The sequence below is a fragment of the Cucurbita pepo genome, chromosome LG20 (genome assembly GCF_002806865.2).
Source record: "Cucurbita pepo subsp. pepo cultivar mu-cu-16 chromosome LG20, ASM280686v2, whole genome shotgun sequence".
Taxonomy (NCBI): Eukaryota; Viridiplantae; Streptophyta; class Magnoliopsida; order Cucurbitales; family Cucurbitaceae; genus Cucurbita; species Cucurbita pepo.
In genome coordinates, this window is record NC_036657.1 from 3611452 (window position 1) to 3631674 (window position 20223).

At 36.2% G+C, this 20223-nt stretch overlaps 1 protein-coding gene across 2 annotated transcripts; it reads left to right on the forward strand.

The window, feature by feature from the left end:
* The first annotated feature begins 837 nt into the window (after positions 1-837).
* On the forward strand, positions 838-18965 carry LOC111782927 (cyclin-T1-5-like). Of its 2 annotated transcripts, XM_023663777.1 has the most exons (8): positions 838-1095; positions 1215-1303; positions 8923-9222; positions 14305-14386; positions 16126-16260; positions 16447-16622; positions 16742-16893; positions 17227-18965. In XM_023663777.1, the coding sequence occupies exons 3-8, from the start codon at positions 8996-8998 to the stop codon at positions 18255-18257; spliced, it is 1803 nt and encodes a 600-aa protein (XP_023519545.1). In that variant the 5' UTR covers positions 838-1095; positions 1215-1303; positions 8923-8995; the 3' UTR covers positions 18258-18965. The 2 variants fall into 2 exon arrangements, with proteins under 2 accessions (XP_023519545.1, XP_023519546.1); XM_023663778.1 differs by lacking the exons at positions 838-1095; positions 1215-1303; positions 14305-14386 and having other exon boundaries at positions 9136-9222.
* The last annotated feature ends 1258 nt before the right edge of the window (positions 18966-20223 follow it).

A 20223-nucleotide genomic window follows, 5' to 3' on the forward strand; every position in this document is an offset into this window, starting at 1 on the left:
TGAATAACTGGAACATCTTCGTAACTAGAGGAAAAGAAAACAAAAGCGCGATTCTCGTAATAACGGCGGGCAAAATAGGAGTAGCCTAAATCGTGAAAATGGGGTTGTGGGAGAGCTATAACAATTCATGCACATTATAGTAAAATGCTTCATTTTATTCTTAGATGGTTACAAAATTAATCTAGAATTATGATACTTATCAATATATTTTAAGATTTTCTATTTACTTTAAAGTTATATTTATAGGGTGGCTAACTATGATCATAAAACATACAAGTTCAATTTTTAAAATGCCTTATAAAAAGTGACGTTTAATTTTTAATTTCACAAATTTTAAAATTTAACTAATATATTAAAGTTAGAATTAATGTTTTTATGATATATATATATATATTAAATGTATTAGATATTTCTTAAATTGAGGATACTTGAAATTTCATATATATTTTTTAATTATTATTTTAGCTAATTACAATATCAAATACATGGGTATTTAAAATTAATGATTTTATTTTTATAATTAAATTAAAACTTATACAATTAAATGATTCTATAAAAAATAATAATAATGTTAAATTATACTTTGAATTTTATATTTATTTGATATATTTTATGTCTAATAAATTTCTAAAATTAATTGATAAATTATATAAAGTGGTCTAATTTTTTTTTATTATTTTATTTTAGTTCATCTATAAATAAAAAAAAAAAAAAAAAAAAAAAATAAATTGGGGAACCAAATTTTTAATTTTGAAAAAATGAAAGAAAAAATTAATATATATATATATATATATATTTATTTATTTATTTATTTATTGAGTTGGAATCTGGAAGTCACATTTGAGCACGTTTCACATTTTTCTCAACAGTCTCTCAGTGTTTGTGTTTGCCCAAATCTCTCATAAATCAGTTTGCACGGTCGCATGCCAGCTTCCGTCGAACCCCCTCCCCCTAGGGCACAACAACAGCGATACTGCACCACCCCTCAAATTCATGCTTCTCCTTGTTCTTCCTCTTAATCTCTCTCTCTTTCTCTCTCTCGCCGATTCAAGCTCTCCATTAGCAACTTGCTCTCACACTCACGGTATTGTATGTGTAAGTTTTTCTGTAATCCCCTAGTTTTTTGAACTTCTCATCGCCCTTTCTTGTCGGTTTTTGAGTTTCTGTCTGCCTCCCTTCGTTCTCGCTAATGGAATCGCTCTACTATTTGGCAGGGTAGGATTTGCGGATTCTGAAAGCTTATCTTGGGATGAAGGGAATCAGGGGGCCAATGAGCTTCGTGGCAGGGGTGAAAAATGCACAGGTAAAGATCGAGAACTTTTGCTTTCATGTTCCTTGCTTTTCTCAAAAGAATTTCCCCGGTTTCCTTATACCCGCATGGGCACGAAGTTGGGTTTTCTGCTTAGTTGGTAAGGAATTCTTGAAAATATGCGGAAAGGGTATAGAGCGTTGGAAGGGCTTATTGCCGAATAGGGTAGAAATGAATTTGGAAATGGGTAAGCTTACCAAAGAGGTCGAAAACTTGTGAATTTGTGCATTAGAGGATAATGAATTTTGCTAGGGAGCGGAAGAAACATATTCACTTGCATGGTGCATGCCTTTTTAAAGAAATTTTGTTGAAGTGGCTTTGCAGTAGTGCAATTGAACACGATTCTCCTTGGCATACAGTTTCATAAACAAACCTGAGTTACAGGAAATTGGTTAGTATTCTAGGCTTCTAACGTGTGGCGAGTGGAGTCTTTCTAGCATATGGTTTTCTACCTATTGTTAGTTTTTTTTTCTTGTTTTTTTTGAGTTTACATTTGCTTTATGGGAATGTGTTCTGTTTGTTTGGTGTGTTTGATGAATAATCGGATTTCATTGAGGAAAAAAAAAGAAAAAAAGAAAAAAGAGAGAGAATGGAAGGGTATATAAACAAAAAAAGGAGACCACAAAAAAAAGAGACAACCCGTAGAAGGGCCTTCAATCAAGAAAAATAAGGCTTAATGGGTAGTTACAAAGCAATTTAGCCGATGAAGGTCATAGAGACATAGTGAGCCAAATAAAACGTCACTCCAAGACCTCTCAAATACGGACATCCCTTCTCCATGGACTACAACAAAACTCCCCAATCAACGAGAGGAAGGCAATCACATTTGACATGCTCTATTGAACAAGGAACACAAGAGTCCCAAAATGGACAAGGAATTAGACAACACTTGCATCACCATGTGGTTCCTCATTGAGGACAAATGATACAAACAAGGGAAGGATATGTGTAACAACTAAAACCACTCTAAAAAATATTCTCTCTCTAATCACCCCTTGAACATTGGACAAACTGAGAAAACAACTAAATATCCTCAGTTATACCTTTCAAAAGGTTCTTGGAAGTGCTTTTAGCCCCTCCAATCTATTTGAAAGAGAGCGACCCTTATTTGCTTGCAATTACTATTTGCCATAAGGAGTTAGACTCGAGAAGGATATGTGTAACAACTCAAGCCCACCACCAGCAAATATCATCCTTTTTGGGCTTTCCCTTTTGAGCTTCCCCTCAAGATTCTAAAATATGTCTATTAGGGAGAGGTTTTCACACCCTTATAATGAATACTTCGTTCCCCTCTCCAACCGATGTGGGATCTCACAATCCACCCTTATTGGAGGCTCAACGTCCTTGCTAGCACACCGCTCGGTGTCTGGTGATACCATTTGTTACAACCTAAGCCTACCGCTAACTAATATTATCCTCTTTGGACTTTCCCTTTCAGGCTTCCCTTCTAGGTTTTAAAACACATCTATTAGGGAGAGGTTTCCACACCCTTATAAGGAATATTTTATTCCCCTGTGGGATATCACAATATGCTAAAGCCATTTAGTCAGCCCTATAATGGGCCCTTAAATTCCCCGTGTCCAAATCCTCGCTTGATTACATGTGACCTGCTCCCTCCCCTTTCCTCAATCTCTTCCTAAAGGAAATCCTTCATGACAAGGATTTACTCATAGACACAAGAATCCTTGAAAGGGGAAGTCATAGCTTGGGATACCCAAAATTGAAACAAATTTCTTCCGTAGTTGACTGTTTTAATTTTGAAAATTTTATAGCCTTTCATTGTGCTCTCTATCCAAGTACTTTGCTGGATTTTCTTGGATATTAATTGAATTGGGTTGCATTTATGTTTCTTTTGTACTTGTTTTTCCGTGTTTTGTTATTCTGCTTTTTGTCTACTCTCTTGTAGAGTTTATATCTTTTGAGCATTAGTCTCTTTTCATCTGTTCAATGAAAAGTTTCGTTTCTTGTTTAAAAAGAAAATTTTTGGACACCCCTCGACATTGACTGAATGAGAGTAAGTCTGCCTCCTCTCAAAGGAAACTCTTCTTCCACGACGTTGGCCTCCTACAAATATTGCTCACTATTGAGTACCAAAATGAATGGTTTCTAGAGTAGACCCAAAGGGAGTCTTTATGTAAGATGAAGGAAAAAAACCAACCTCACCATTCCAAAGCAACCCATCTATTCAGCCTAATAGTATCTTAATTCTGAACCAATAGTTGGCACTTGCATTTATTAATCTTAAGCTCCTTGATGAAGAAGTCCTGATTAACAAAACAGGAAAAAAAAATCATATTGTGACTGAAGATGAGAAATTATCCCTCTCAATAATGAACCCTTCAATGATATTCTACTCAACGCATCTCGTAACCATTCTACCTAAGGCATTCACAACCAATTAGAAAAGGGAAGGAGAGAGTGGGCCCTTGCCTAAGGCCTCTTGACAAGCAAATCCTACCCCTAGGACCCAACCCCTACACCACCCCCCATGATGTCCATTTAAACCCAAACCCATTCTTTACAAGAATTCATTTGAAGAAATTCCAGTGCACTTGGTCATATGCTTTTCCAAAGTCAAATTTAAAATGATCCATGCATTATAGTGGATTCTATAACCCTTGATAGATTAATTGGCAATAAGAGCTTGGTCGAGGATAGTTTGCTTCTTCATTATTAAAAAACTGGGCCTCTTCTTCTTTATTAATTAAAAAAAAAAAAAAAAATTACCAACCTTAAATGCAAAAATCTGTATGTTTAGTTTTTTTTTTTTTTTTTTTTGTCTTTCTGTTAATACTCCCACTTTAACTGTGCTTTCTCTTCTTTATGTACTTTTTTATATATAGTGTGCCTCACAAAAAATAAAGGCTCGCACTTTTTTATTGAGCCTTGGGCTTAAGCCCAATAAAGCTATTAGGCTTTATTGTGCCTTGAGCTTTAAAAAACACTAGTTGTGATTTGTTTACCTGCCATAAACCTACTACGTCTTCACAATCATTGAGGGAAGATCTTTTCTAAGTTGAAAGGCCAACGCCTTTGCAAGAACTTCTGCAAACACTAGTTACAAGGTTAATAGGTCAGGTGTCCTTCACCATGACAGCTCTATCCTTCATGGGTATAAGGCACACAAGTTTCATATGAAACTATCCAGGACGCTACTCTCAGGAAACTCACAAAAACCTTTCGAAGGTCTCCCTTGATGCAATCCCAAGCATCTTAGAAAAAGGTCATTGAAAAAGCTTCTGGGAGCTTTCTTTGTTCCTAATGAACCTGAAACACAACTTTTTGATTTCTTCTAAGGTGAGTGGCATCCAACTCCGCTTTATCCATGAGCACCAATCCAACCCCTCTAAAAACGACTTAGGACCAGCCAACGAGGCATAAAGGGAAATAAAAAAGTTATAGAATGTAGAGAGGATCTCCTCCTCAATCTCTTTATCCCCTTGCAAAGATATTCATAAAACGTTTTCCGAAGGGCCAAAGAAGCTCTTATTTTGTCTCCCACCCACTTTATGAAAGTAGGCAGTATTAGTCCCCATCCTTAGCCCACTTCACCTTAGCTTTTTGTCTCCAACTCACCATCTTCCTTCTAGCTAGTTTGACAAACTTGACCTATTGAAAGTCACTCCCTCTTAAGGCCTTAACCCTACTCCTTTTTCAAGCCCATCTCAGACCTATAGGCCTTCTCAACAACTCATGCCTTTTGATCCCCAAAATCTCCGAAAACCTTGTTGTTTCAAGATTTCAACACCCCTTTTAGATCCCTCAATTTCTCCATAAAATGGTTCCCTTTGCATCCGACCGACCACACCTCCTTTTGCCACCACAAAGGAAGTGAGGATGTAATGGATGGATGATCTTGTTTTAAGTCTAAATTAGGTTGTTGTTTTTTCTTATTTTAATTTTTAGAGAATTACATGCCCTTTTTTATAAGGGAGAAAGGCTAACTAAATCTAAATCACTGGATGATCTAAATACCTTAGATAACAGTAAATTTAAATTTAAATAAATCTCTAGGTACTAGATAATAGTAAATCTAAACAATTATCCATAGATACTAGGTAACTAAATCTAAGGAGGTCAACTACTTCCCTTATTTAATGGAATTACACAAATATCCTTCGACATATCAAACTACATGTTTTCAAACTTGAATGGACCAAGACCCCAAGAAGGAGACTTTGAATCGAAGATAAGGGGCAAATCAGTTCCAATATTTCTTCAACCAGTTGAAATAACATACAAGCTAATTGGGAATCATGGTATAGTTTCAACATCTAATCACTTGGAGAATCCTTTGGAAGTGTTTGTTGTAATATTGGTTTTGAATGAGGGGTTTTCACTTTTTCATTGCATTCTCAATGGATTAATATCTCTCAAATTTGTTTTGAGCATTTCCACTGTTTTGGTATAAGTTGAGTTGTTGATATTGTTTTCTTGAGTTTTTAAGTCATAAAAAAAGTTTTGAGCAAGGTTTTAGGGTTGATTTCCCCCAAAGGAATAAGGATTGGGATGGTGATATGGTAAATGCCCTTAGGTTCAGATAAGTAGTTGTGGAATTTAACTTGTTTACATCACCTACTTAGGACATCAAATGTCGCACAAGTTTCTATTGTAGCTGGCAGACCATGTCTTCACATTAGATCTGTTATGTGGACTTTTGAATGAATGCAATGCCAGTTGGTTGATGTCATCCTATTTTAGCCTTTTATTGGTATGAATATGGTTCCCCTCTTAGCAATGAGAGTTTGTACGTTCTTACATTCATTGAAGTTTTTTTTTTTTTTTTTTTTTTTTTTTTTTTTTTTTTTTTTTTTTTTTTTTTNATTAAATTATTTATTATTATTATTTCTATTTAATTTAATTAATTTATTGTCACTTCAGTGGATGAGATGTAACAACCCTATATTTCCGCTAACCTAAAGTGGCTACCATCATCGTAATATGCTCTCTTATGCAGAAATAATCATTTAAAAATATCTTCATTAAACAATGTCATGGACTTACATGTTTTCAAAGAAAGATCTTAAAGCGATGCAAATAAAATATTAAATAAATAAAAAAAGTATATATTGAAAATAAATATGCCTTATACTAACCTATAGTCTAATAATTTAAATACCACTATCCTATGCATGTGTCATGGTCTTTACTTGCGATACCGTCATTAGCCCTATAGGGGTGTCTTGCCTTTGCATGAAAAATAGAAGTAGCACACGACTTGAGTATTTTAAGAAATACTCAGAAAGTGACCCCACTATTGGGGTTAGGGAATGCAAATGCATGCAACTCATAATTAACATCATAGAGGTGGCTTCCAGTTTGGACAAAATTGGATGTGTAATACTTCCCTACACACGACCCATACGTGCGAGCGTGAGTCTTCAGACGGTTCACCCCCTAGACCCATCATAGTTGGGCTAGTTGAACATAGCCAGATGTCCAGATGTTCAGTGGTCAGCAAATCCTTGAATATCATGCAAGACATGATCATCATCACTCATTATAGTGTACGCGTCTGTATTCATCATCATCATAAATGGGGAAGTAACCTAATGTATATGAACACACAATATGCATGAAGTTTCTATAATTTTCATCTTAAATTATCCTTATGTCACAACAACCCTATACATCATTCACGTAATGGTAACATGCATGCTAGCCTTCGTACATTCATTATCATCATCATCATTTAGGGTTGTGTCTCAGGCAAAACTCCATCATAATGCATCATGACATCTCGTACATGCACATCATCTTAATATGAAATATCATTATATTAAGTCATATCATCATCATGCATCTTACATCATCATGTTATCATGCATCGTCGTCATCATCATATTATTTTGTCATCATATCATTATATCGTCATGTCATCATATCATTATATCGTCATGTCATCATATCATTATATCGTCATGTCATCATATCATTATATCGTCATGTCATCATATAACATCATGACACCATCATATAACATTATCACGTCATCATATAACATCATATTATCATGTAACATCATCATATAACATAAAACATGAATGACACGTGCAAGGGCCACTGGGCACGTGTCGTCATACATAAGGCAAGGGCCCCAGTGGCCACTATCGGCTTGGTCGAAAGACTTGCCTTATGTATGATGACACATGCCCAATGATCCTTACATGTGTCATTTATGCTTTATGTAATATGATGATATGATGATGTGATGATGTTATATGATGATATGGAGATGTTATATGATGATGTGATGATTTTATATGAGAATGTTATATGATGATGTGATGATTTTATATGAAGATGTTATATGATGACATGATGATGTAGGATGCATGATGATGAGATGACTTAATATGATGATATTTCATATTAAGATGATGTGCATGTACTAAATGTCATGATGCATTATGACGAAGAGTTTTCTAAGACACAACCCTAAATGATGTTAATGATGATGAACGTATGAAGGTCAATGCATGCATGTTACCCAAAGTAATACGTGAATGATGTATAGGGTTGTGTCACAAGAACAATTTAAGATGAAAACTATAGAAACTTCATGCATATTGTATATTCATATATATCGAGTTACTTTCCCATTTGTGATGATGAGTACGAACGCGTACACTATGATGATGATGATCATGCCTTGCATGATATTCGAGGGTTTGCTGACCTCTGGACGTTCGACTATGGACAACTAGCCCGACTATGATGGGTCTAGGGGGTGCAAACAGCTTGGGACTCACTCTCGCACGTGTGGGTTGTGTGTAGGGAAGTACTACACACCCAATTTTGTCCAAATTGGAGGCCACCTCTATGATGGTTTTAAGATAGGTTCCTAATCATGAGTTGCATGTGTTTGCATTCCTGGACCCTAATAGTGGGGTCACTTACTGAGTATTTCTTAAAATACTCAAGCTGTGTACTACTTCTATTTTTCAGTAAAGGCAAGACACCCATGTACAGCTGATGATGGCATCGCAAGTAAAGACCATGACACATGCATAGGATAGTGATATTTAAAATTATTATACTATAGGGTTAGTAGATGACATATTTATTTTCAATATTTACTTTGTTTTATTTTAAAATTTCGTTTGCATTGTTTTAAGATCTTCCTTTGAAAACATGTAAGTCTATGACATTGTTTAATGAAGATGTTTTTTAAAGGATTATTTCTGCTCATATTATGATGATGGTAGCAACTTTAGGTTAGCAGAAATCTAGGGTCGTTATATGGGATATCTCCCTTTTGTAACATTCCATACTGAAATGATATTATGTCCTATAAAAAAAGTACCTAACTGTAGATGTCCAGACATAGAGAGGAGATTATTTGTTTTTGTGAGGTTATCTAGATATTTTTTTTCCCATTTTGTTTGTTTCGCTTTTAGTGTGTTATTATTATTTTATGAATGAAGACATTCATTCCAAGCTTATTGGAATTGTGAATAATGGTTCTTATACAACCAATAATTTTAACTTTTGACGATAATTGAGTTCTAAGGAGACAAATCTTCACTGAAGGGAAAACTAGTATATAACTTTTTTAATTCATAGGTTTTTGTGCTATATCTAATTTTTACTTATCTTGATCTTGTTGGCAGGAAATTGCTGCATAAGTTTAAGGGAATTATTGTATAGTCTCTTGCTACTGTTGTAGACTGTTGAATAATACTCATGGCTGGACTTCTGCCATTTGAGTCGACACATCATAGAATATCTGATAGCGGGTCCTCAATGAGTTCTCAAGAAAATCAAGATGAAGGAGGTCGTTGGTATATGTCCAGAAAGGAAATTGAAGAAAATTCCCCATCAAGAAGGGATGGTATTGACTTGAAGAAGGAGACTTATTTACGGAAGTCATACTGCACATTTTTGCAAGATCTGGGCATGAGGCTCAAAGTGTAAGACTTTGCTGTTTGATTGTACCTAAATATTACATATGTCGTAAACATAAAATTTGTTGTGTGTGTGTAGCTAGGATCTATTTTACCTCTTGATGACAGTCCTCGTAATCGCATTTTTTGGGACTCTGTTGGAGTAAGATACAGAAATGCCATGCTGCTTGGAAGAGGTGTTTTTTCTATGGGGGTTGGCTCATTCTTAGTTGGTCTTGAGTGGCTAGTATCCTTGTTTAGAATTCTTGTGTTGGTTAGCAGAACTTTGGAAAAGTTGATTTTTAATGGGCAGGATTTGAACGACGCCTTGTTGGTTAAGCAGTTATGGCGTTTTCCTTGTGAGCCCTATTTTTTATGGCATAGGGGCATCACAAGCATGGTTCCCATGGTCTTCAAATAGGGTTCTCAAAGAACTTCTAAAGCCAGTGAAAAGCTATCTCTGATGGTTTGCTATGTTTCTCTTCGTTTGTCCAGTGTGTGGTTGGTGATGGGAGAATTACCTACTTTTGAGAAGATAAGTGGCCAGGGGATAGACCTATCTGCCCCTTATTTCCTCATTTACACTATCTTTCATCTGTGAGGAATCATTTGGTAAATGATAGTGCTGCCTTCCACGAATCATTTGTTATCATTTCTAGCTGGTCTAAGATTCTCCCTTGTGATCCGATTAGCCTTCTCAATTACACACTGATAGGACACTCATTCATGGATGGGAAAAAAGTTTGATGGGTGCACCTTATTCAGGCTTTGTGTGGACTACATGGATTGAGTGCAATGATAACCAAGAAATTTCAATGACAAGGAAAGATCTTTGTTTTTTAAGCACATCATCTTGTTAGCTCTATCTGGATGTAAATGCACTTTTTTATTTTTTTAAAAAAACTCTTATAGTATCTCATCATTTTTTGCCAATGGAGGAATCTTTTGTAAGTTCTTGGGCTTGGATTCTTACCCCTCTTTGGTAAATTTCATATATCAATGACTTTTATTTTATTTTCTTTGAGAAATATTCGGTGGACTATATTCTTTCTCGTTTGGAGAATAATCCCAACCATGATATTGGGTTTTGTCGTTTGTTGTTCAATTGGGAAACAACACATGTTATCAACCTTTTGTCCTTGGTTGAGGGTTCTTCTACTCATCCTGCGAGAGGGGATTTTCATTTCTCCTAGCATTTTGGAAGGTTTTTCTTGCAGATTTGTTTTCAGTCTTTAGTGAACCCCTCTCCTTCCAATCAGTCGATCTTTTCCATGCTGTGGAAGATTAAAAATTCCTAAGAAAGTTAAGTTCTTTACTTGACAGTTTTTTCACAGAAGAATTGAGAATTTGGATCGTGTTTTGAGGATTTCGTCTGATTTGATAGGTCCACAGTGTTGCATCCTTCTGTAATGGCATGGCAAAGGATTTTACCACCTTTTTTGGTGTTGTGTTTTTGCCGGTTCAAGTTGGAATTTTTTCTTTGAGGAGTCTATTTTTTCAGGTTGCTTGGACTAAAGATGTTTGCTTGATAGTCGAGTTCCTTTTTGACCTGCTATTGGTGAGAAGGGTCAGTTTTTTTTGCTTGCAAGGGTGTGAAGTGTTGTGAATATTTGGTTAGAGAAGAACATTATAGTCTTTTTGGGCCCTTATAAAGGCTTCGATCATTAAGTCTTTTTGTAAATACCTCTTAGGTCTTATTTTGTTTGATTGGTCATTTTTTTTGTTTTAGTTTGACACCTTTTGTTTGGGCTTGATTTTTTTTATCCCCTTGTATTTTTTCATTTATTTTCAACTTAAGTTTGGTATTTTCCAAAAGTAAAAGAAATATGAAATTCTTTAGGAAAGAAAAGGTAAGGGAAGGTCAACAACCAATAATCGATGCTTTTAGTATTATTACCTAAAGACATCCATAAGCGATTGTAGCATGAGCACTCACTCACTTCTAAGTCCATGATGACAAAGATGTGGATTAAGTTCAAACTGCCTTCTAAATCAACTTTTAGGCACAAAATCAAAAAAGAATTGTACCATCTATACATGATGGTCTATGACAACTTGCTCCTTGTCAACGATGAACTTTGAGGTTGTTTATGACACCTGTGTCTACTCCTTGTCAACAAAAAAAGAACCATCATTGACCTGAAAAAGTGCCTTCGATGCTTTACGAGGCCAACACCAAAGGTTGCAAAAAGATGACCAACTGGTAAAGATTTGAGTTAAGCTACAGTTACAAAATAATTTGAAACATTTGACCAAGTAGAAGCAAAAAGAATAACCAAGTCCCAAAACACCTCCCTTCATTCTTGAGTTCCTTTTAAACTAAAGCTGGCATATAATTACACCAACCAAAGTATCTTGGCTCGCTCTTTGAAGGTCGTATCACCAATAAGCCTATGGACGGCACCTGATGCTTTGCTAAGCTGGCATTACTGAAAATTAAGTAAGCTTCGGAGGTTTTCCCAATAGGCAGCCACAAAAGGACAAAAGAACTTCATTATCTTATCAAGAACACACCACTTTAGGGAAAGAGCCATGTTCTGAAGGATCTTTTGGATTCTACAAAAAGTATTCAGCCTTTCAAAAGAAAAGATCGACAGGAAAACCTTAGCCCTTTTTGGACAAAGAGCTTGCCATATCATATCAGATTGTTGATGGTTCAAAGCCGCTTGATGGATAATCAGCTTTTTAACAGAAAACAGCCACCCCCACCCCAATTTTCTAGAGTCCACACTTTAACATCTTCTCTGAGGTCTGACATTAGAAAGCATATGGGAGAGTAGTCTATTCTTCCACCTCCAAATCAGTAATGTTTGTTCTGAAATTCAATTACTGTCATTGAAACTCACCTACCAGCATTGTTTATCCAAAGAAACTTTGGATTCAGCAATCCTGTAAAGTTTGGGAAAAGCATTGAGTGGAGAGGAATCCGTTAACTATTTAACCTTCCAGAACCCCGTTTTATCTCCTTTGCCTAAATTGATTTGGCACCAACCTTCAAAAGGGACTAATGCTTTTCATGATCTGGGACCAAGGACTCTTAAAGGTACGAGAGCCTTTCATTAAGGGCCACCAATTTTGCACATTCCATCAATATTTTGCAGCAATAACCTTCTTCACAAAACCCCGTCTTCTCTTCAAGAAAGTGCCACTTCCATTTAGAAAGGAGGGCCCAATTTGTAATAGCAAGCTTACTAATACCCATGCCTCCCATAAACGTAAAAAGGGAAGTTGTTTTCAAGTTTATAAGATTAATCACCCCTTCCTCTTTACTACCTTTCGAAAGAAGTCCTCTAATCAACTTCTCCAAGGACTTAATAATTGAGTTAAGGCATGAGAAAATTGAGAAAAAGAGATGGATGCTAGTAAGGATGGCTAGCTACTTCTATAGTTTGCGTCCTTTCTTTCTCCTGGGATTCCACTTTATGCGAATTTGATTTGGGTGACCTTAGATGAAATTGCAATAGAGAAGAGAAATTCCTAGCGGAAGGAATTACAAAAAATTCTACCAATGGGCCCTAAGTGTAGCTAAGTCATAGTTTCTAAAGAAGCCAGGATTTTTACACGAAGGACAAAGGCTAACGAGGAAACAAAATTAAAAAATAAAAAATAAAAAATAATAAAAAATAAAAAATAAAAAACTATCAAAACTCTTCTAAATGTCTTGGAAGATGAAATTATTCTCGTGCCAAATAAATGAAAAGAAAGCCAAAAGCAAAAGCTTTGTCTCTTTGAATGGGTGTTCTGTAAGCATTAAAGTGACGAAGATGAAAGGGGACACCAGGGAGGATGAAATGCCATTTAACCGCTCCCGAAATTCTCTCTTAGAAAATGTATGCATACTGACAAAGAGAACCAGTGGAGTTTCCATTGTCCTCTGCCCTTCTAGAACAAGGACTTGCTAACGATGGAAGGGAAACTTTTGATGTGTCTTCTTTTCTTTCTCTTTTGCATATTTCACTTTTACTTGATTTTTGGGCTATTAGTATTTAGATCCCAACCCCTTAAATGAGTTTTCTTTTTCTTTTTTCTTTCTTTCTTTTTGTATTTTAAGTTTGTTATTCCCCCTCACCTTGGTCTTTTTCCCGGCTCTATTTTCTTCGATTTGGGAGACTAAAATCTCTTAAGAGGTCAATTGTTGGGCTGTTACGTACATGAATTAACACTATTAGGAGGGCTGTGAGGTTTGAGTGGGTTCTTTTGCAATTCCTAGTTTCACCTTTTATCATCTTCCCTAGCTCATCAGCTACTCTTGTGGTCTTTGTCTTCTCTTTATGGAAGGTAAAAATTCCAAAAAGGCTTAAGATTTTTGTGTGGTAGGCTTTACTGGGAGATTTTTGTGTGGTAGGCTTTCTAAGTCATTTGTTGTTGGAGGGCCAGTTTGCGAACTACCTTTGGGATCGTTGGCGGAGGTCTTTTGGAGTAAGTGGGGCTTGTAATATGGATGGATCATGTTTATTCGAGGAGGTGCTTCTACATTTTCTATTGAGAGAGAAGGACAAAGCGTTTTGACATGGGAGTTTCTTTGCTATTTTGTGGGATATTTGGCTTTATTGAACTCTAGATTCTTTAGAGGTGATGTGAAATCTAGAGAAGAGGTTTGGGAGCTGGTGAGTTTAATACTTTTATTTTGGCTTCGGTCACTATACTGTTTTGTAATTATACCATTAGTCTTGTCCTTTTGGCTTGTTTTTTTAGTTAGTGGGTTTCTTGCCCAAAAAAATAAAAATAGAAGAATCAACACAATTGACCTTGTCAAAGGTTTTCCTCTATACATTGTTGGGGCTTTAGTGGATTGGTTGAATCTAACCTACTCAATATGTGTTGGTTCATTCTTTTAATTAGGTTAGTTCATTTCTTTCACCCCATTTTTCCCCCTTCTCCATGTAATGTTTCTTATATATTAAAAAGAACATCATGGTTTTAAATTCATCAAGTTATGATATTATGTTATATTGGAGGACAGAGATGATTGAGCATACAAAAAGATAGGTTCATCCCACTACACACATAAATGAAATTTAATAAGGTTCCATCAAAATATTATGGATAATTTTCTTATATAAGGATTTATTCTTAACTAGTATATCTCTAAAATCATATGGAATGCAGGCCCCAAGTAACGATAGCCACAGCTATAATATTCTGTCATCGATTCTTTCTTCGACAGTCCCATGCAAAGAATGACAGAAGGGTATGTTTCTTGTTTAGATTAAATATAACAAAGTTATGCACTGATATTTTTTTTTCAATGATGTGTCGGTCTAAGAATGTTTTAGTTCTTGCTTATATAGGGGCAACATATCCATTTAGGTCCTTTCTAGTCTAATAACAGATTGGTTATTGTCTTAGCTCATAGGACATTCAGATTTCCTAGCAGTGAAAAGAGTGTGATTGATATGGAGTCATGAAATATAAACCATTCTGAATTTTTTTTTCCTTCGTTTGGGGGCATCCTTTGTTCAGAACTCTGCATCTATTTTTAGTAAAGTCTTTCCTGGTGGCTTCTGTTTTGGTCTTTTTCTGTTGGTGTGCTGTTTTGATTGTTATATGAAACTTCTTATTCACCCTGTGGGTGGTGGTTTCCTTCAACATTCTGCATCTTTTCATCGCAATGAAAAATTCTCTTATTAAAAAATGATATCTGTGTGCAAATTGCACTTGGTGTCTTTGGTTAGTGATATAGAAACAAAAAATTGAAAATAAGGAATTCAATGAAAAGCAGAGTTGTATTTCATATTTTCAATGTTTTTGAATGTGTTTAGTGGCATATTTAGAAACTAGATCTCAATTTTAAAAGTTACTCTTCCATATATATTTATAAACAAAGGATAAGTCCATTTCTTTTGTTTTTTGTTTTTTGTTTTTGTGTGATCTTGGTATGGTTCACGACCTCCACTTGGAATAGTTAACACAAATCTTTTGTAATTATTCAACTTCTATTATTTGTAAGGTGTTTTTGTAGCTTTCTTCTTTTTGGGAAGGGATGCCTTGTCCCTTTGCTAGTTAGACCCTTATCTTCTGATTGTTTTTATTTGTTTTTTTTTTCTTTTTTTTTTTTTTTGGAATGAAGTGGTTTGTGTTTCTTTTAAAATAAATGCACTATATACTTGTAAACAGGTTGAATTTTAACTATTTATGAATATTTTTTATGTAATAATTTATTCTAAGTAATTTAATTTTAATGAAACTAAAATTAGTTTATAACATGAATTAGTGTGCTTGTCAATGTGTTTTATAATTTTTAATGTAATTTTTATTTTTAAATTAATTTTCAAATTTTAAAACTGGATCCAGTAAAAATATAAATTTTGTGAATATTCACTGTTTGGATTACAAAATCCAAAAGCAGTTTAAAAAAAAAAAAAAAAAAGAAAATCTGTCAAACGTGTATTTGAACCCATTTGACAAAGTGAATATGAAAACAAAAGGCAGAATCCAAATTGAAACAGGCAATTTGGGTTTAATTCCAGAAATTGTCATCTTACATGAATGTAGGATTTTGTTGTAATATTTCTATCCATTTATTATGGTTAATAAACAAGCCTAGTTTACCGGCTAAGGAATACTTCTACCTCTAAAAGGTTGTAGGTTTAAATCCACATCTCAACGTGTTGTAATATTATATTCTCGAAGGGGAAAAAAATCCATTTACTATTTATTCAGTTGAAATATTTTTCAGAAAGGATTTTTTGACGATTTGTGTAGTTCTTATGGTTTACTGTGGTTGAAATGTTTCGTTTTGTTATCACGGACGCTGCATATGATTCACTCATTTAGTTTGCAAGTGCTTTTTTTTTAATTATATTTGCCAACATTTACAGCTAATGTGTAAAAGTAATAGCAGGAAAAATGGTATACGTTAAAGAGGAAAGTATGAATATTGAGTGATTATCAGGATAGTTAGACTTATGTTATTAGTATGATATGCAGATCATTGCAACAGTCTGTATGTTCCTCGCTGGGAAGGTTGAAGAGACGCCTCGCCCACTAAAGGATGTTATCATTGTTTCTTATGAAATTATTCACATGAAAAATCCTGCTGCAGCCCAGAGGATCAAACAGAAGGTTGTCTCTTACTGATGCTGTTTAAACCTTTTAATTTGTTTGCTTACTAAATTACTAGTTACCTATCAATTAGTCGGTCTTCTTGATGTCTGCGCTGTCTCTCCTCTCATGCGTGGTCATACGCACCTAATTGTGCTAAATATCGTCGGTTCACTTATTTATAATTGATCTTTTTAAAACATGCAGGAAGTTTATGAGCAACAAAAGGAGTTAATTTTACTTGGTGAGAGAGTTGTGCTCGGGACCTTAGCTTTTGACCTGAATATTCATCACCCTTACAAGCCACTTGTTGAAGCAATAAAAAAATTTAAGGTTGCCCAGAACGCACTAGCTCAAGTTGCATGGAATTTTGTCAATGATGGGTAAGATCAAGAGGCTATTCGTTTATTCATGAATCTTTTAGTTCCTACTATATGGCCTCTTCTTTATTCTCTCTTCCGACACTTGTTACCAAAATCCTCTGACACTAGTCTTTGGGCAGGTTGAGGACGTCACTCTGTCTGCAGTTTAAGCCCCATCATATTGCAGCAGGTGCCATTTTTCTTGCTGCCAAGTTTCTTAAAGTGAAGCTTCCATCGGATGGTGAGAAGGTTTGGTGGCAAGAATTTGACGTGACCCCTCGCCAATTGGAGGGTTGGTGTCCCTTCATTTTGTCAATTGAGATAATCTCTTACCAAAATTGTCAGCCTTTGCTGTTTGTGACTGATATTGTAATTCTTCGTCCCGTTAGAATTGTAGAAAACCAACCTGAACCAGATGATTGTAAATATTCACAATTCATTCCTTTAATGCTGTGAAGAATGATCAAGGATGTTATATACTATCATAATATGATTTGGGTCTAGATTTTCAGGATTGAGTGTCATCCACGATAATATAGCTGTTGTAGACTGAGGTTTTTCTTTGTAGTCTTTGAGTGAGCAACCGGAAATCCCAACTAATCATTTTATTTGTATCTTTTCGCAGAGGTCAGCAATCAAATGCTAGAACTATACGAGCAAAATCGGGTGCCACCAGCTCAGGGAAGTGAAGTAGATGGAAGTACTGGTGCGGGTCCAAGTCATCCTAATGTAGCAAAAACCACAGCTGCTACTGAGGAACAGACTTCAAAGCAAGTATCTTCTTGTTCAGCACCTGACCATTCGTATGCAGATAGTCATGGGGTACCTCAAAGAGCTGCCCAGAATCTTGGCAAGAACAATGGGACTGCTACGGAGGCGGGTAGTGTCATTACTGGACACAAGGTGGACCCAGAATTAACAGATAGTCATCATACTGATGAAGTGACCTACAAGGATAATAGCAGAGATATTTCAGACCGAACGAGGTCTGTAGTTGAACCCATTGGAGAAGAGAGAGAAAAGAATAATAGTAAAAGTGAGAATGCGGAAGCAGGAGAACAGAGGGACAATGGTGTATCTCACAAGTCTAGCAGTCTTGTTGGTCGAAACGCTGAGGTTCGGGAAGGTCCCATCGGGCAGTCGCCCAAAGAAGCTATCAAAATGATTGATAGAGACAAGGTCAAGGCAGCACTTGAGAAAAGAAGAAAATCACGTGGAGAGATGTCCAGGAAGAAAGATGTGATGGATGAAGATGATCTCATTGAGAGAGAGCTGGAAGATGGTATAGAATTGGCGGCAGAGGATGAGAAAAACAGGCGGGAGAGGGGGCAAAGCTGGTCTAAGGTTGATAACCAAGATGATGGGAAGGTCTGCGAGGAATCTTCAAGTGCGCATCATTCAGGAACCAAGACCCACACTTCACGGGGGACCAAAGTAGAGAATGTAGTTGAAGAAGGAGAGATGTTAGATGATGCTTCCCCAGCTTTGAATAGCCGCAAGAGAAAAGCTGGGAGGTCCCCTGATTGGCACTCCGAGGGAAAGAAGTGGAACGATTCTAATAACCATCACCATGCTGTGGAAGATGGAAACCGCAAGAATCGATCGGTTCATACCGACAGGGAGCTCAAAAGGCATGCCCATGGGAATCACTTATAAGTGTCGTCGTCATCGTCGTCAAGGATTCCGATCTGTTATATTGTAGCATAGCATGCGTGACCTGGGTAGTACAAGTACTGAACCAGATCATTGCAGGGAAGAGTATACCGGTGCCACGGAGCCATGCATCATAAAATACAGGAACTATGGATGGATGCTTCACCTGGCAATCCTGCAAACATGCATACTTACCACTAATATGCTTCTTCAGTACATAAAAAAGCTAATATGCTTGGCCGAGATGAAATTTACGTAGCATGAACATAAGCTTGCTTCCGCCATTTTTCGTGCAAGGAAGCCACGAGGACTGTAATTTTGGTCGTAATTAATATTATGTTTCTGCTGTACTTTAGGATCGTTATAATATGCTTTTACCGTACGAGTTATAAATGTAATTTGGTTTATAGTATTCGTATGTAATTTCGGTCTAGGATTCAATTGTATCTCTCTCAGTCCGTTGAGCTTTCGGCCAGTATATCGCCCGAAGTTGGAGGAAAGAAAGGTGGACGAATGTAATGCATGTCGCGGAATTGTCCTCGTGAATTTTGGTGATGGTAACTGTGTAAACTCGACAGGCAAGTTTTATGTTCCAAAATGTGTTGGAATGTTTGTCCATATAACAAGGCAAAATTACTGTGTTCTAAGCTTTTATATATGTTCATATGAGCAGCTAACATGGTTGATACCTGAAAGGTACTCTTATGATAACATTTGCTAGCGCAATTTGTCCCCTCATGCACTAGTTCTTACTTTCTTTCATAAAATCCTTCGAAATTCATATGAAATTGCACGAGTTCTAATGTATTGATACATTAGGAATGAGGTCACCCGGTCGAAGTTAATACGGTGAAAAACAGGTTGACACTAGAATCGTCGTCGATTTAAAACAGGTTGACGCTGAAAAACAGGTTCTAATCTATCTAGCATTATTCATATGAAATAAAATGCAAAGTTGAGCATAGCTTAACTCGTTAAGATTACATTCTTGATGAAAATACTTAAGGCTCGAATCTTCAAAATAGAAGCTTATACGATTTTAGCATCAAAATTTTCACATATGGTACGGTAGTAAGAACCTAAGCATTATTAATGAAACAAAAATGGTGTGTATTACTTTTTTTTTTTTTTCGAGTTCAACCTAGGGACAAATTTAAACATTTGATCTATTAGTTGAAAATAGATATCTTGATTGAACTATATTGAATTTGACAACAATGTATCAGTAACCTACAAGAAAAAAACGATCATAGTTGCAAATTACTTATTCATATAACAAACCGATCCGAGCCATCACGAGTCGAGTATAGCTTCGACGGGTGGACCCACGAGAAAGTTCAAGTACAAATGAAGTGGGCTTTTCTCCTATCCATATCAGCTTCCTTATTCCCTCCTTCATCTTATCCAAATCCTTCATCTCCACCATTAATCTCATGATCTTCTCCTTCTTCCCCTTTCTGGTTCTGCAACTCCCAAACCCTTCAAACCCTTCAAACCCATTACAGAGATCTCAACAATGTCGCTCACAATCCCCACAAACCTCTCAAACTCCCTCTCTAACCCCAAATTAAGCAACCCATTGGCCTATAAGCCAAAACCCTGTTCATCAATCCTCTGCTCCGCCGCTCAAAACCAAAATGAAAAGCCCTCCTCCTCTTTTCAGACCTTCTCCGCCGCCTTAGCCCTCTCCTCCATCTCCGGCCTAACCCCCTGCAAGGAATCCAAGCAAAGAGGAGATTCGCGTTCTACGGGAAGCAGGGGCTTCTATGTGGGGCAGATGGGTTGCCCCCATTTGATTGTGAGCGGCGACCAGAGGCACTGAGGGAGAGTTCATTGTTGGATCAACCTCTAACAATTTAGAACTAATTTAGAAGATGATCATGAGTTTATAGGTCAGAATACTCTCTATCTATATTGATGTAAGACAGACAGTATATAAAATAATTAAATATTGAAAATAAAATAAAAT

Bases quoted from the DNA above. Each gene is read 5' to 3' on its own strand.
- LOC111782927 (XM_023663777.1), top strand. From the start codon at position 8,996: ATGGCTGGACTTCTGCCATTTGAGTCGACACATCATAGAATATCTGAT. The intron at 16,623-16,741 runs GTAAGATCAAGA...GTCTTTGGGCAG, and splicing joins TGGAATTTTGTCAATGATGG to GTTGAGGACGTCACTCTGTC. The intron at 16,894-17,226 runs GTTGGTGTCCCT...ATCTTTTCGCAG, and splicing joins GACCCCTCGCCAATTGGAGG to AGGTCAGCAATCAAATGCTA.